General features: G+C 38.9%; 1 protein-coding gene across 3 annotated transcripts in view; it reads left to right on the top strand.

Moving 5' to 3' along the window:
- The window catches only part of GK (glycerol kinase), a 49201-nt gene extending 37559 nt beyond the window's left edge, over positions 1–11642 (top strand). For 2 of the 3 annotated variants that reach the window (XM_084843980.1, XM_084843979.1), the window contains 4 exons: positions 516–659; positions 1014–1094; positions 4899–4985; positions 8649–11642. In XM_084843980.1, coding sequence (XP_084700106.1) covers positions 516–659; positions 1014–1094; positions 4899–4985; positions 8649–8662 — 326 coding nt within the window. In that variant the 3' untranslated portion in view covers positions 8663–11642. The remainder of the gene's footprint in view (positions 1–515; positions 660–1013; positions 1095–4898; positions 4986–8648) is intronic. The other variant, XM_084843981.1, reaches the window with a different exon arrangement.
- Positions 11643–13671: the final 2029 nt, after the last annotated feature.

The raw sequence follows: 13671 nt of genomic DNA, 5'->3' as shown, positions 1-13671 counted from the left end.
GGGGAGTGGAAAAGTTGTACCTGCTCTAACCAGTGCATAAAATAATCCCCATGCATTTCATAATAGTTTCTTAACAGTTAAGAAACTGTTCATCAAGGAATACAAACTTGTCCTTGTGACTTGCTTGCTTTAAAATAATGACCTAGGCTTAATTATCTGCAATAGTGCCCAGGATGAAAGTTTTTTGCAGTGGGTACTAGTTTTCTCCAGCTTACTACTTGTAAACGAGTATACGGGGGGGGGGGGGGTGTTTCGCCCTAACTCACCAAAACAGTGGCTGTTGACTGATTTTACTGTAGTAAGCCAAGTGAAAGAAATGAGATATTTCATTTTCCATTTCTTTCCAAAAAAAGGACATTCCTAGACCAAAAGATGAAAGTTAAGAAAACAAAAAGGAGCTGCTACTTTATGTTCTGTTATAACTTCACTTAAAATGTTCAGATTTCATTATCCTGTAAGTATTTTGCTATGTAAAGCAAGCCATAAACATTTTGCCTTTGTTTCTGTCTTACTAGTAAAGCCATCCATGCCTGAAACCACAGCACTGGGAGCAGCTATGGCAGCAGGAGCTGCGGAAGGAGTGGCAGTCTGGAGTCTAAATCCTGATGACTTTACAGCAGTAACATGTGAACGTTTTGAGCCACAGATCAATCCTGAGGGTAAGGAGGAAATTTAATACCTGATCTCCATTATCTAAGAGTGTATGAAACCCATGCTTCTAGCCAATTCATACCTCCGATAGGGACTAGCACAGTTTATTCTGTCAGTATAGTTGGACTAGCACGGTGAGTGTGGGTATTTTTCCAGGGAAAAATGTACTAGCCTTTCTGTATGCTGCTTTCCACACTTCTATTTGGTTGCTGTAACTCCCTGATAAGGAAGCTGCTATCTGGATATGTATTTTAAAAGGGCCAGTCTAAATATCATCTGATAATGACTGTTTCTATGTGGCTCAGGATACTTGTGAAATGAGGGATTTGAATTTGGGATGAAAATGTGTCTTATGGTTTCAGAAAGCGAGTATCGCTATACCAGGTGGAAGAAAGCTGTTAAGAAATCAATGGACTGGGAGACATCAGAACCTCAAGGAAATGGTAAGCCACTGCTGTTTTTATACCTGACTTGTGAAAGTTGTGTTGTTGTTTTTTAAAAATGACCTTCTTCAAGGAATGCTTTTGTAAACAGAGGCTCCTCTATCTGACTTTTTTTTTTAAAGGAAGCTTATAAACTGCTTCCAGCAAATAGCATGAATAGATTCTCATTAGTTCCAAATTGCATAACTGATGGTGGTGGTATTTGTTGTAATCAAACTCCATTCTAAATGCTTTCAGCAAGTGTACAGAAAAGTGAGAATATGGAAAAGGCTATTAATTTTTTTAAAGGAAAGTGAGAGAACAATTGGTCATTATTTGGATTCTATTAAAATCAATGTCTTGATAGTACCAAGCTGGAAGCATTTTCTTAAGTTGCTTGAGGAACACCTAAATATTGGCATCTAGTTGGCAGCTTCTTCTGACTGCATCAGTAACGTTTGTAATGACACTTTATACATGGCAACTGGAGTTGAGACAGCAGTGTGTCAATCTAAATGTTCCTAAGCATTATTATACCTTTGATCTATCCCGATGCTAAAAAGAGATGTACCCATGAATCATCTTAAAACTTACTTGACACCAGTGAAATACAGATTCTGTGGGGGTATATTCTCATGTGGAGAGCAGTAAATACATAGTGAAGAACTAATCTGTGGGTGCTTTGCTGTCAAAAGAAGCTGTCCAATGTACTGTATCAACTAGAAACAATGTAATCTCTCCCTGGTAGGTCAGTGAAGTATAAAAATAGAATAGAGAAAGTTTGACTTGAACAAAAGTTTGAACTGAATCTTTCTGACCTCATGTTAATTGAATAAACTTAGCTTCATTTCATTAGTTCTGATTTGTAAATGGCAAAACTAACCTAGAGACAAACAGTGAAATCCCAAGTATGTTTATTTAGATGACAGGTGGGCAACTTATAGCCCTCCAGATATTGTTGGACTGCAACTCCCATCAGCCCTAGCCACCATAACTAATAGTGAGGGATAATGGGAGTTGTAGTCCAACAAACTCTGGGGGTCCAGAAGTTGCCCACCACTGATTTAGATGCAAGTCTTACTGAATTCAGACAGACTGTCTTCCTTTTAAGTGTGCTTAGGATTGTAGCCTTAGACTCAGAGGCTGAATCTACACATAGCAAGTTATACCATTATCATACTGTTATCATAACTATTGGTGCCCGTTGGTGTCCTGTGTACTGATAGTTATGATAATGGTATTATAACAGTATAACTGCTATGTGTAGATTCAGCCTAAATGACTTTATTTGAGCCACGTTTTTCATGGTAAGATAAAGTGCATATTGTCATAAAGTTTAAAGTATAAATGCACTGTAGAATGAAAACTGAAAAAAGTATTGAAAATATTACCTTCAGCCAGAGGGAAGAAGTTGCATCAGTTAGATCAAAGGTTCTCAAACTTGCAGACAGTATCTTTTCTAAGTGGAAGGAGTGCCTTGTCTCTTATTGGACACTCACGGCTTTTTTCTTAAAGCTCTTACCAGCTGCAGAGGAAAACTTGAAAGAAGTGAATACAGTCCCTGCCGTTTTTCTTGATTACTGCAGGCTGTAAAGTTTGGGAAAGAAATGCAAGATTAGAGCAAAGGATATTTGTGAGTAAAACTAGTCTTACTAAGTAGTCATTTTGTTGTGCTGTTGAAGGGGTGAGGGCAGGTTAGTGGTAGGAGAGTGGATATAGTGTTTCCAGGAAGAGGCAGAAGCCTTGAGAAATGTTGGGCAGTGTTCTCTCTAATTCGTCTTGCACAGTTACTTCTGATCCAGCCTGACTATGTGGCCCTTTCTGCAACAAAACGAGCTGCATGCAGGTGTGCTCCCCTAGTTGTTGTGGCATCTGGGATAATGGTGGAGGTAGCTACATGAGCTTGATCTGTTTGTCCACCACCCCCTTGTGTCCACACCCCTTGTCCACCAAAAAGTGTCCACAAGGGGTGGTGTCAGAAATAACCACTTGGTGCTGTTCAGAATGGGCCAGGGTCTGGGTTTAATGGCTTTCAGGAGTTCCATTACATACACAGGCTACATTTCTGTTCTAGTAGGCCCTCTTGAAACAGTGCAAAAACAGTAGTAGCCAGCATCATTGATGCTTAGATCTGTAGCAGAAGCACTATTCTGGTAAAGTAGGTGGCTCCCAGGCAGAGGGCATTTTCTATGGAATTTCCACCTTGTATTTTGTCAGGCACAGATTTGTCAGACACATTTTGCTAGCATTTACGTACCAAGTAAAAATTGGGGGGAGGGGGTGTTTGCCTTGGTGTTAATAACATTCAGTGCTGTTCTTAAACTTTGCTTTCTTCTTGGTCTCTTCTGTGTTCTGTCTAAGGTTAATACACACACACCTTACAAAGATATTGTCTTGTAAGCCCCCTTGGGAATAATGTAGTTGAAAGGCAGTTTAGCAATGGTTATCAGAGTTACATAGCAGGCTCTGTGTTTATTCAGAGAGTGGGAAAATGGCTTCTTCTTTTTTTTACGTCACCCATACCCACATAGGAGAAAGAGCTGAAAAGAGAAGTCGGTGTTTCTGTTTGTGCATACAAAGAAAGGGGTTGAGGAGCACTGTAAGCTGAGAGGTTTGGGGGAAGCAGTTGTTTTGAGTTGAGCCCTGTGAAGGTCATTACTTGCGCCTTCTGAAAGGGTAGCAGGAAGATTGTAATGGAATATGCTCTGTGATTGTAACACATGAATGTTTGAATAGGGCAGGGATGCATGTGTTCCGTGAAACACTATTTGGATTTTTATCCAAGATACATTATATTTTGCTGTAAGAACAGTTTAATTCCCTTACGCTGAAAAATTATGACAACTTTGGATGTTCAACAGCAGCATCGGTAGGACAGGTAGGATGGGGAAGATGTAAAGAGGGAAGTTTCGGTCACTTCCTCAGTGACCTCAGTGTGTGAGGTGGGTTAGTATGTAAATGCTTGAGAACCATTGAACTAGATGCAGTACTTTGTTCCTGAGGGCAGTTTTAATGTTTGCTCAAATAGTCATACTGCTTCCTAATCTTATGTTTCTTACAGTGCAATCCTATACTTGTCTACTCAGAAGTAAGTCCCACTGAGTTCATTGGGGCTTACTCCCAGACAGATGGGTACAAGATTGCAGCCTTAGGATGTAGGTGCAAATCATTCTAGATCATTGATATGCTGCATTGTCAGAATCAGTGGTTTTAGCACACACAACTGGGTATTAGCTAGCTAGCTATTTTGTGCTTTCAGTCCCAGTATGGATAATGGTGGGTATATATTCCCCTTGCTGAGGATGTAATATGTATGGTGGAGCAGGCATATTCCCTGTGTATGAGGTACCATGTCACATGGGCACTGTGCTGTTATGCCTGATTCATGCAATCTTGCTTTTTTGAAGAGTAAAGATTGTATGTATTGGGCCTGTGCCTGTAGCACATATGTCACATGTTAGCTTGCATGTGTGTAGCAGGGGACATACATCTGCTCCTCCACCACCCATGGTGGATTCTGTGTATATAATAATCTTGTAATGCTTAACATCAGCTTTGTTTGGAATTCTGTATTGTCTGCTTTATTACTTCTAAATTGGCTTTGCCTAAATAATCTCAAATACTGACAGTGGGCACAAGATTGGAATATATCTTACCATCAAGGTTGGCCCATCTCTAATTATTCCTGAACTATCTGTAGCATTTTGCAGAAGTTGCTGCTTTCTCGTAATATTATAATTTTATACATGTGATTCTTAAATAGTGCAATTTACATCTATCTCTCTTTTGATTTGCTTGACTGGAACCTCTTCTGGATGACATCAGGTGAAACTAGTATCTTCTGTAGTCTGCCTTTGGGCTTTTTTATAATGAATAGCCTGTTAATGTTAATCGGAGCAAAGTACATCTCAGGTTAGTTATTATTTCACTGGTTTATATTTACAAGGTATCACTGCTAGTTCATTTCACTGCTTTCAGTTTGTAAGAAAGAATTGAAAATCTATTGAATAAAATACTCTGGTACCATTATTTTCTGTAGAACCTCTTCCATAACCTCTGCCAGGTTGCATGGTTATGTGAAGCTACTTTTCAAAGCAGGATTTTTTAAGGCATTATTACAAGTCCTATTTTTTTTTAATATTGTGACAAAAGATGCACTCCAGTTATTCCTGCTTCGAGAACTCTAAGCTATGGGTTTATTTTAAGGGGCCAAGATTTCAGATAGACCTTATGAACTAATCCTTAGAACTTTTTAGACCGGCAAATGCTTAGGATGAGCCACACTTCCTATTGTGCCATCTCAGCAATATACAAAACAAACTTTCAGGGACACATCAGGTGTTTCATCTTGCATCTGATGTAGTGGATGTCCACAAAAGCTTATGCCATAATAAATGTGATAGCCTTTATTGTTGTTGTTAAGTCAAGGTGCCATTAATATCAAAAAGATTTAGTTCTTTGCTCTTAGAAGTGACACATTGACCTGGTTTGGACAGTCAAAACAAGCCACCGTGGCTTAAGCCATGGAAGCTTGTTTTAATCCCACATGCGGCTTGTCGTGTCGTCCAAACCCAGGTGGTATGACTTGTTTGAGGGGGAAATAACCCTCAAATAGCCTATGGGCTGTTGTTGGGTTATTTGGGGGTTCTTTTCCCCTCAAGCAAGCCATGTCACCTGGATTTGGATGAAACGACAAGCCATGCCCAGGCGGGTAATTAGGGAAATGGCACCCAGCACATGCCAGGGATTAAAACAAGCCACAGTGGCTTCAATAAGCCATGGTGGCTTGTTTGATCGTGCAGACCAGCCCATCGACCTGGTTTGCACGATCACTGTATGTTAAGCAAGCCACAGTGGTTTGTTTAAGCCGCCGTGCATGCCAGGCACCATTTGTCTAATCACCTGCCTGGTCGTGTTGTCCAAACCTAGGCGACATGGTTTGTTGGAGGAGGAAACAACTATCAAATAACCCATGGACTATTGGAAACTAAACTGTAACCAAACATCTCTGCCCCCCAGCATGTATCTATAATCAGCTAATTTGAGGTTAACACTTCATGCATCTGATGAAGTAGACAATGTCCACAGAAGCTTATGCCAAATAAATTTGTCAAGTCTTTAAGGTGCTGTAAGACTGTTGTTTTTGCTGCAACAGACTAACACAGCTACCCTTCTGATATTTTGAAGATTACATACATGATTTACAGCATGTACATGCACTAGGAGGCTGCTATTGGAAGATGGGATTCATGAAGCCTGTAGTCACAGCAAATCAGACAGGTGATCTTCCCCTCAGTGTACAGGCTTTCTCCCTGTAGATAGGTTGTGATATATGAAGTGGAATTCATTGTCATTCTGTCACAAGCATGTAAACCTGTCTTTTAAAACACACAGCCCTGTGTAGGTTAAGCAGTTCTCTTCACTCTGCTTTTTCTTACTTAATGCAGGCTTCTAAATAACCATTTGCCTGGTTATCTATGGCATATAAGAATCTTCTTTGGGTGACCAGCCAGGAAGATCTTTAAAAGCTGATTTCCCACCCACCCCCAACCTACTTGGGCCACAAATGATTGATACAAGTTTGTGTGTGTGAATGGGGGGTGGAGTGGGGATGGGGAGTGAGAGAGAGAAAGAAGCCTAATAATTTCTGCAGAGAGCAGACATAATGCAACCTGTGCTTGTAGTAAAATTGAGATCCTGTGACATTTTTCAATTGCTTTTAACTTTTAAACGTGTTTTCTGTGAAAGAAGCTGTCAATTAAAGTGAGTTATGCAACATATTTGGGAAGATTCTACATGGTGATAGTTCAGAACTAAGGGCTGATTCTCAAACAAACCATCACGGATTGACTCAAGAATGTTGTTTGAAGTACTAGTTCTTAGTCACACATGGTAGACCAGTGATGTAAGGGATAGATTTTTTTTTTTTTTAAGCAAATGCTGACACTGTTTTGCTACATTTTTAAAAGACCTTGACTGCAATTCTGCACCCTGCCTGACCGGAGAGTTCCCCACAGGACTCTCACCACCAGGCCACCTCTGTGTTTAGCTGGCTGTTGACATGCTATCACTCTACAATTGTTCATTTCAAAGCAAGACCCTCCCAACATCTCATGATAGATTATCCAGCAGCCTGCTCTTGTAGACACCTATAGGAGCAGTCAGTGGCTGAATATTCTTATGTATTTAATTTATATCTTCTATTATGAAACTCAGGCTGGCATACATAGGGTTCCCAGATTATGTTCATCCAGGCATTGACAAGACCCAGATATCTTTGACTTTAGCAAGGTTACTTCAGACCATGCCTGGGATGCCAATGTATGGTTGCAAGAGGGTCTTGCTTTAAGTGGAACAGGATGTTAAGTTGTAGTGTGCCAAGTTCAGAGACAGCCTGCTGGGGGAAAGGACATTAAACTAGAAATTCAAAGGAAGCCTCTCCACTCAAGAGGAGAGAATCCAGAGTGTGGCAATATGGCTTTTACTTGTCAAAGGATCACTCTCCCCCAGATTTCTTATCCATCCTTTTAGAAAAGAAACCAGGCAAGTATGTATGTAGTAATGTTTGTGGCTGACTGCATAAGTGTCAGACAACCTGTTGCTGTCAAAAGGAAGGAATCCTCACTATTTGATAATTCTATAATCTTTTGTAAAATTAACAGCAACTTCTGAAGTCCCTTCCATTGCAATGATGTTCACTGTAGTAATGTTCAGGCCACAATTGCAGTTTTGCATTTGTGCAGTACAGTACACTGCTATGTGTGTTTAGGGGGGAACATACATAGGACAAGTGCAATAAGCTTCAATGCACAATCCAGACTTTCGGGATGAGGTCTAGTTTCCTCATGGCAGATAGTCCGACTGAATTGTATATTATGGAACCATAATCCTGTTTAGACCAAACTAGTCCTTTGTAGATTTGAAGCAGTTACATGTAGTCTGCTCCCTGTGAGGTAGAAAATGTGGTAGGACATCAGTGCCTTTGTGCACTTCACCTTTAGCTGGCTTGCTTAGTAGGAATGAACTCCTTGCCCAAAATCTACCTATTAGAGCCTACCTTAGTCATGCTGACAGGGCATGTACAGATGTTCCCTGAATATCAGGTCCACCTTTCCTATTCCCTACCAAAACCAAATTAATGAGGTTGCATTTCAAAATCCCTGTGAAAAGACTGGACAAAGCCCCAGTTGTTCTCAGTAGAGTAGTTTGACTGATATACTGCTTGCCTGTGCAGTGGTAACTTCCATGTTGACCATCTCTTCTCTCTTTCTGCCCCCCCCCCCCGAAAACTGCTTTTGTCACTGAAATGGAAAATGAACTGTCAATTACAGGTGCACTTCCAAGCTCTGAATAGTATTCCGTGCTTGCTACAACAATTGCCATTCCACAACTTTTCTGCAGTGCCATTTCATGTGTTGTCACTCTCCCATGCTCTAAGTTAAGATGACATGTATTTGCCAGGTTACTTATACTTTTAGCAATATCTTTCTACAAAAAGCCATCATAATGATTGCATTTAACTACATCTTTTTAACAAAAAGTATTTGATTACTAATTATATGTTTTCTCTTTAAGGTAATTGCAAATGAGGCTCCATAATGGATTTCCAGGAGACTGCAACATCTGAAGAGAATCTGGTGCTCTCTTCCATTGTGACGGCATTGTTTCGACTCAGTTCATTGTCAAAATAATGTGTGTGACCATTTAGGCAAGGACAAATAAGGAACACACATAACATTGCTGCTGCCTGTTCCCTGCTTAAATGTATAGTGGGATAGAAGCCTTCGTTACCTTCCTCACTTGCCATCGCCTGTTTCATACATTTTGACATGGAAGATTCCCATAAAAAGTTAGATTTTTAAAAATCTTACAGTTGAAAAACTTGGCGCTATATACACATTTGTAAAGTCATGGCGGCTTTTTCCAGTTCCTAGAAAACTGCCCATAACAATGTCTGCCAAAACCATCTCTGTAGTGACCAAGGGAGCAACAACTGTTTTTATCATGATCAGTTATCCTCATCCAATACTGAAGTCTTCAGTGGTGCTTTTTTCTTAAACATCCCACCCCCAATTATTGATTTATTCTCTTCCATTCATGTGCATTATCTAGGAGTACTGGGGACTCTAAAACCTGTAAGTGCCACAAGCTTCTAGGTTAAATAAGGTTGTTGGGTTTTTCCAGAAGTATATTTAAAAATTAAAATATATAGGCTTTCATGTACATGGACAACCCAGAGACCCAAGCAGCAAGGAAGCGATGTATTTGAAGGTCTATAATATAAACTTAATAGCCAACAGTAAAACTGAGAAACCAAGTTCTAAAGACATGAGAAGGTTTAAATAGATACAATGTCATGTTTCTCTTGGTTGGGTACATTCTAAATGAAACTTTCTGTTGCCAGGTTCTGTAGGGTCTGGTGGTGGAAAATGGGATTTTTTGCACTCTTTCATTCTGTGTGAAAGTCTAGATCAAAAGTTGCCTCTGAAATCTTAGTGAGGTAGTAGTATGGGCAGTGACATTTGTATTCATTTGGTGGAAGCACCAGATTTTAGGTATCCAAATAAAAGCAAAAAAAAAACCCAAAAAATTTCTAGGCCAAGAAGTTCAAAACTAAGATGTTTCAAAATGACACCTGAAAATTACTGGGGGAGAATTGTTTGGGCTTTTTCTTTTTCATAAAAATATTGCTAGGAACCACTACCCTCCATACACACCACACACGCATTGCTGGTTCATAGCATGATCACCTTCCCCCTCTTTTTTTTGCCTTCACCACCACTATCCTGCTTTTCTTGTATCCCCTTTACTAAAGGTGGAATACAGTAAAGGAATTGAATATGAACAGGGAAACAGAGGGAGGGGGAAGTGGATGAGGGAGGCAAGCAAGGGCAAATATCCTGTACAAATCTTGTATTTAACAGGGTTTGTCAAAGGCTTCCTAGGAATTCCTCCCAGGTGCAAGCATGTCCCAAGTATCCTCTACACTGTTTTCTATTACCTTTAATTCCATCTATAGCTGGGAGGGCTTTTGTTTTGCACATCACTAAAATAAGTTATAGATGAGAACTTGGTAAATCCAGCCTTTCTTGTACTTGAAGATGCCTCAAGATTGCTGGAATGGACCTACAAAATTTTGCAGAAAATAGTTGCCATGGGAATGAATGACATAGCTTACTTCCTGCCATAAAATCTTACATAAATAGTTACTTTAGTAAATAAAAAAGAGGGCTTGGTGTGGTATGAAATCACCTGATTTGATGGTTCAATCTGTGAACGTTCTGAATGACAGCAATATTGCTAAGTAAGTGCACTAGGAGTTAAAGGGAATGTGCATGTTCAAAATGTTCCCATGTCTGTCTTGTGTGAAGTAGCCTTTACTCTTACAGAATGTGTGTGTTCCATAATTTAGAACAGTCTTCCCTGACCTGGTGCCATCTAGATGTTTTGGACTACAACTCCCAGCTGTCCTGACCATTGGCCATCCTAACTGGAGCTGATGGGAGTTGAAGTCAAAAACATCTGGAGGGTGGCAGGTTGGAGAAGGCTGATTTAGGAAATACGAAGTGCTGAAAATTTAAAGGATTTCAAGTATTTGCAGGATGCTTAACTTTTCATTAAGTGCAGTGTAAATGACCTCTGAAACTGCTGCACATTTATGCTTGGTGTGAAATGTAGAATGCTATGGCAACTTCCATGTAGCCTGGGTGATAAATGTTTCAGCATGTGGATAAATGTAGTGACAACAGCCATTTCAGCTTTTGGTTTATCAAGGCTTATCTGTATGTGTCAAACTGAGGGTGGGATTTGTGAAACTCCAAAGCTGAACTCTGCTCCTAGGGCGCAGACATTATATGGCTTCTGGGTCATTTTTGGCAAACCAACGTTTTTCTCTGCCTACACTATTTGAGTGTCGTATCTTTTTTCCACACGTTTCACGTTTAGAGGGAAGTAGGGAGGGAAAGCTGCTCTGGAGGATGGTCTTGGCAGGCCAGATATATTGCCTGTTCCTGTAGATTGCACTAGGAAGTCCATGAAATAGACACAGGTGTGCGATGGTAAGCATTCTGTAATATTGGGCTTCAGAGATGCCAGTTGTGCTGAAATCTAACCCCCTTTTTCCAAACAAAGGCTGAAACAGCAAACCTTAAGTGAACCTGGAAATAACTTGTTTCTTGGGCTACCTACCATCACTTGTGTTCCGCTGCTGCTTTATATGACATACTGTGATGATCAGTTTCAACTACAGTTTCTGGGAGAATATAGGACATTAAAATATTTTCTGAAATTATAACTATAGTTGCAATTTTGTAAAATGTACTTAATTCCACTTTTTCTACAAAACAATTAAATCAACTGTGGAAACCATGTTCACTGTTTTGTGAATAGAATTTTTTTGTGATTTTGTATATACTTTAAAATTCTTAAATGAGCACACTAAAGAATGTAACAGCAACGCTGGTTGGTATTGCACTGGTAGGAATAAATGTGATGTCAAATGTCCTCAATCTTGTTTTCAATTATGTTTGCAATGGAAGCCATGAATAAAATAAAAACGAAGTCTGCTACACTTGTGGAAATGCTTTACTAGTCCACTGTTCGTTGAGGTAAACAAACTAAATTTTACTATACAAATCTCAAAGTAGGATTTAATTTTTCTTGCCTTAAGTTAATGTGGAGTTTAAATTTGAAAGCCAAATTGGAATTTTGTTACCTAGCTCTTTAAGAACTAATAATCCAGGATGCTGCCTTTTGTACTTCATAGTGTTATACACATTCACACATTCTTTTTCCCTGGCCTATGACATATCTTGCATATGGAATCTGAGTTGCTGCATTTGCTAGAATAACTCGTTGGTTTATATGAAATGTATTTGCTTGCACATTGCATTCTATATCTAAATAAATGGTTAAAATATCTCAATTCAAGAAGCTAATCTAGGCATTGGCAAACTTTAAATATACTTAAGAGCATAATTTTATGCATGCTTTCTTGGAAGATGATTCCACTGTATCTAGTGGAAATTATTCACTAGTAAGTGAGTTTAGGATTGCAGACTAAGGATGCAGTTCTATGCACACTTACCTGGAGTAAGCAGAGTTGAACAGTTGTGGAGCTTACTTTTGAGTAAACATAGGATTGTGCTGTTAGGCTGTGTCTAATGCAGCCTCTAGGCAAGTTCTCTGGCTGATGCACCAAGACTTCCCTGTATTATTTATGTATTTTATGTATTGCTTCCAGTCAACATTGAAAAGTGGACAATGTAAGATCAACTCTGTTATTATTTGTTGAAAGGGGTTTTTTTGGGGGGGGGAAGTAAATAAGAGAACTTCCCTCTACCCCTCCCAATTATACAATTGATGATAAAAGACATATGACAATACACCTCCATTTCCTTTTTTTTTAGAATACTTTTTATTTATTCTTGTCTTTATAAATGAAATAAACAATAACAACAGTAACAACAACCTGATCAATGACTACAATTTCCTAACAGTACAATATTCTTAGGAGGACACAACAATACCGAAAAGAAGAAAGCAAAAAGAAAAAGAAAAAAAAATCCCCCTTTTTAAAGGGTTAAATTTAAACTCCAACACACACGGGCTTCAGATCCCATTCTAATTTAAAAACTATACCTATAACATTAGCAATATTACAATTTAATAACCAACCTTATATTTCAATATCATATTAGCCTTATAGCAAGGAAGCAGGCCTACAATTCATTCCCAGCAACCATATATTGCCCTTAAGTTAGAATAATAAAGCTTAACAGTTTAATCAACCAAAAATCTTACTTAGTAGTCTTATAGTAATGATAATAATGGTAGTAATAATAATAACAACGAGATTAAATTATAATGTTATATAATAATAGAGCTTGAAAGCAACCCCACAACAGTCAGTAATATATTTTATATATTTTATACTAGATACATAAATGAGTGTGCACAATATACCATCAAACAATATATTTAAATACAGCATATCATAATGAGAATTTAAAGAAAAATAGAAAAATTAAAGAGAGCAAATGAATGTATGTATAATCAGTTATCTCTGACCTATCCTGAATCATGCAGACTAAACATAAACAATTGACAAAACAAAGGTAGGCAAATTTACATCTCTAGGCAGATTTTTAATACCAATAATACGTACATTGGATCGGCGCGTGAAGGCCTCCAGTTGGGAAATTCTGGCAGATAAATTTTTGAAAAAAGCTTGTGTCGTAGTTTCATTCGTTGTCAGCCTATCCTGCAGCTCGTTAATCGTTGTCTCCATTTTTTGCCAAGAAGTGTTAATTAAATCCACAGCTCCTTGCAGGGCGGTGATGGAATTGTGGATTGAATCCAACCTCTTAGATTGCTCAGCAAATTGCGAAGATAAAGTTTTTATCAAAGTAAATAATTCCCCTATATCTTCGGTTGTCGGAGCCTTTGCCAATGGGGGTACGGGGGGAGTGGGAGGTGATGCAATTCCTTTATTTCTCCTTGCTGTAGCCGTGTTTCTCTTCAAACAAATCTTGCAAATATTGATATTTCTTTAACCATCCCTCAGATGTTGTTGATATTTCTTAATCCATATATTACA

Source organism: Heloderma suspectum, chromosome 3 (genome assembly GCF_057233095.1).
Source record: "Heloderma suspectum isolate Gila_16-S chromosome 3, 16-S_ref, whole genome shotgun sequence".
NCBI classification, from domain to species: Eukaryota; Metazoa; Chordata; class Lepidosauria; order Squamata; family Helodermatidae; genus Heloderma; species Heloderma suspectum.
Note: the sequence above shows the minus strand (reverse complement) of the source record. Positions and strands in the feature narration are given on the sequence as shown.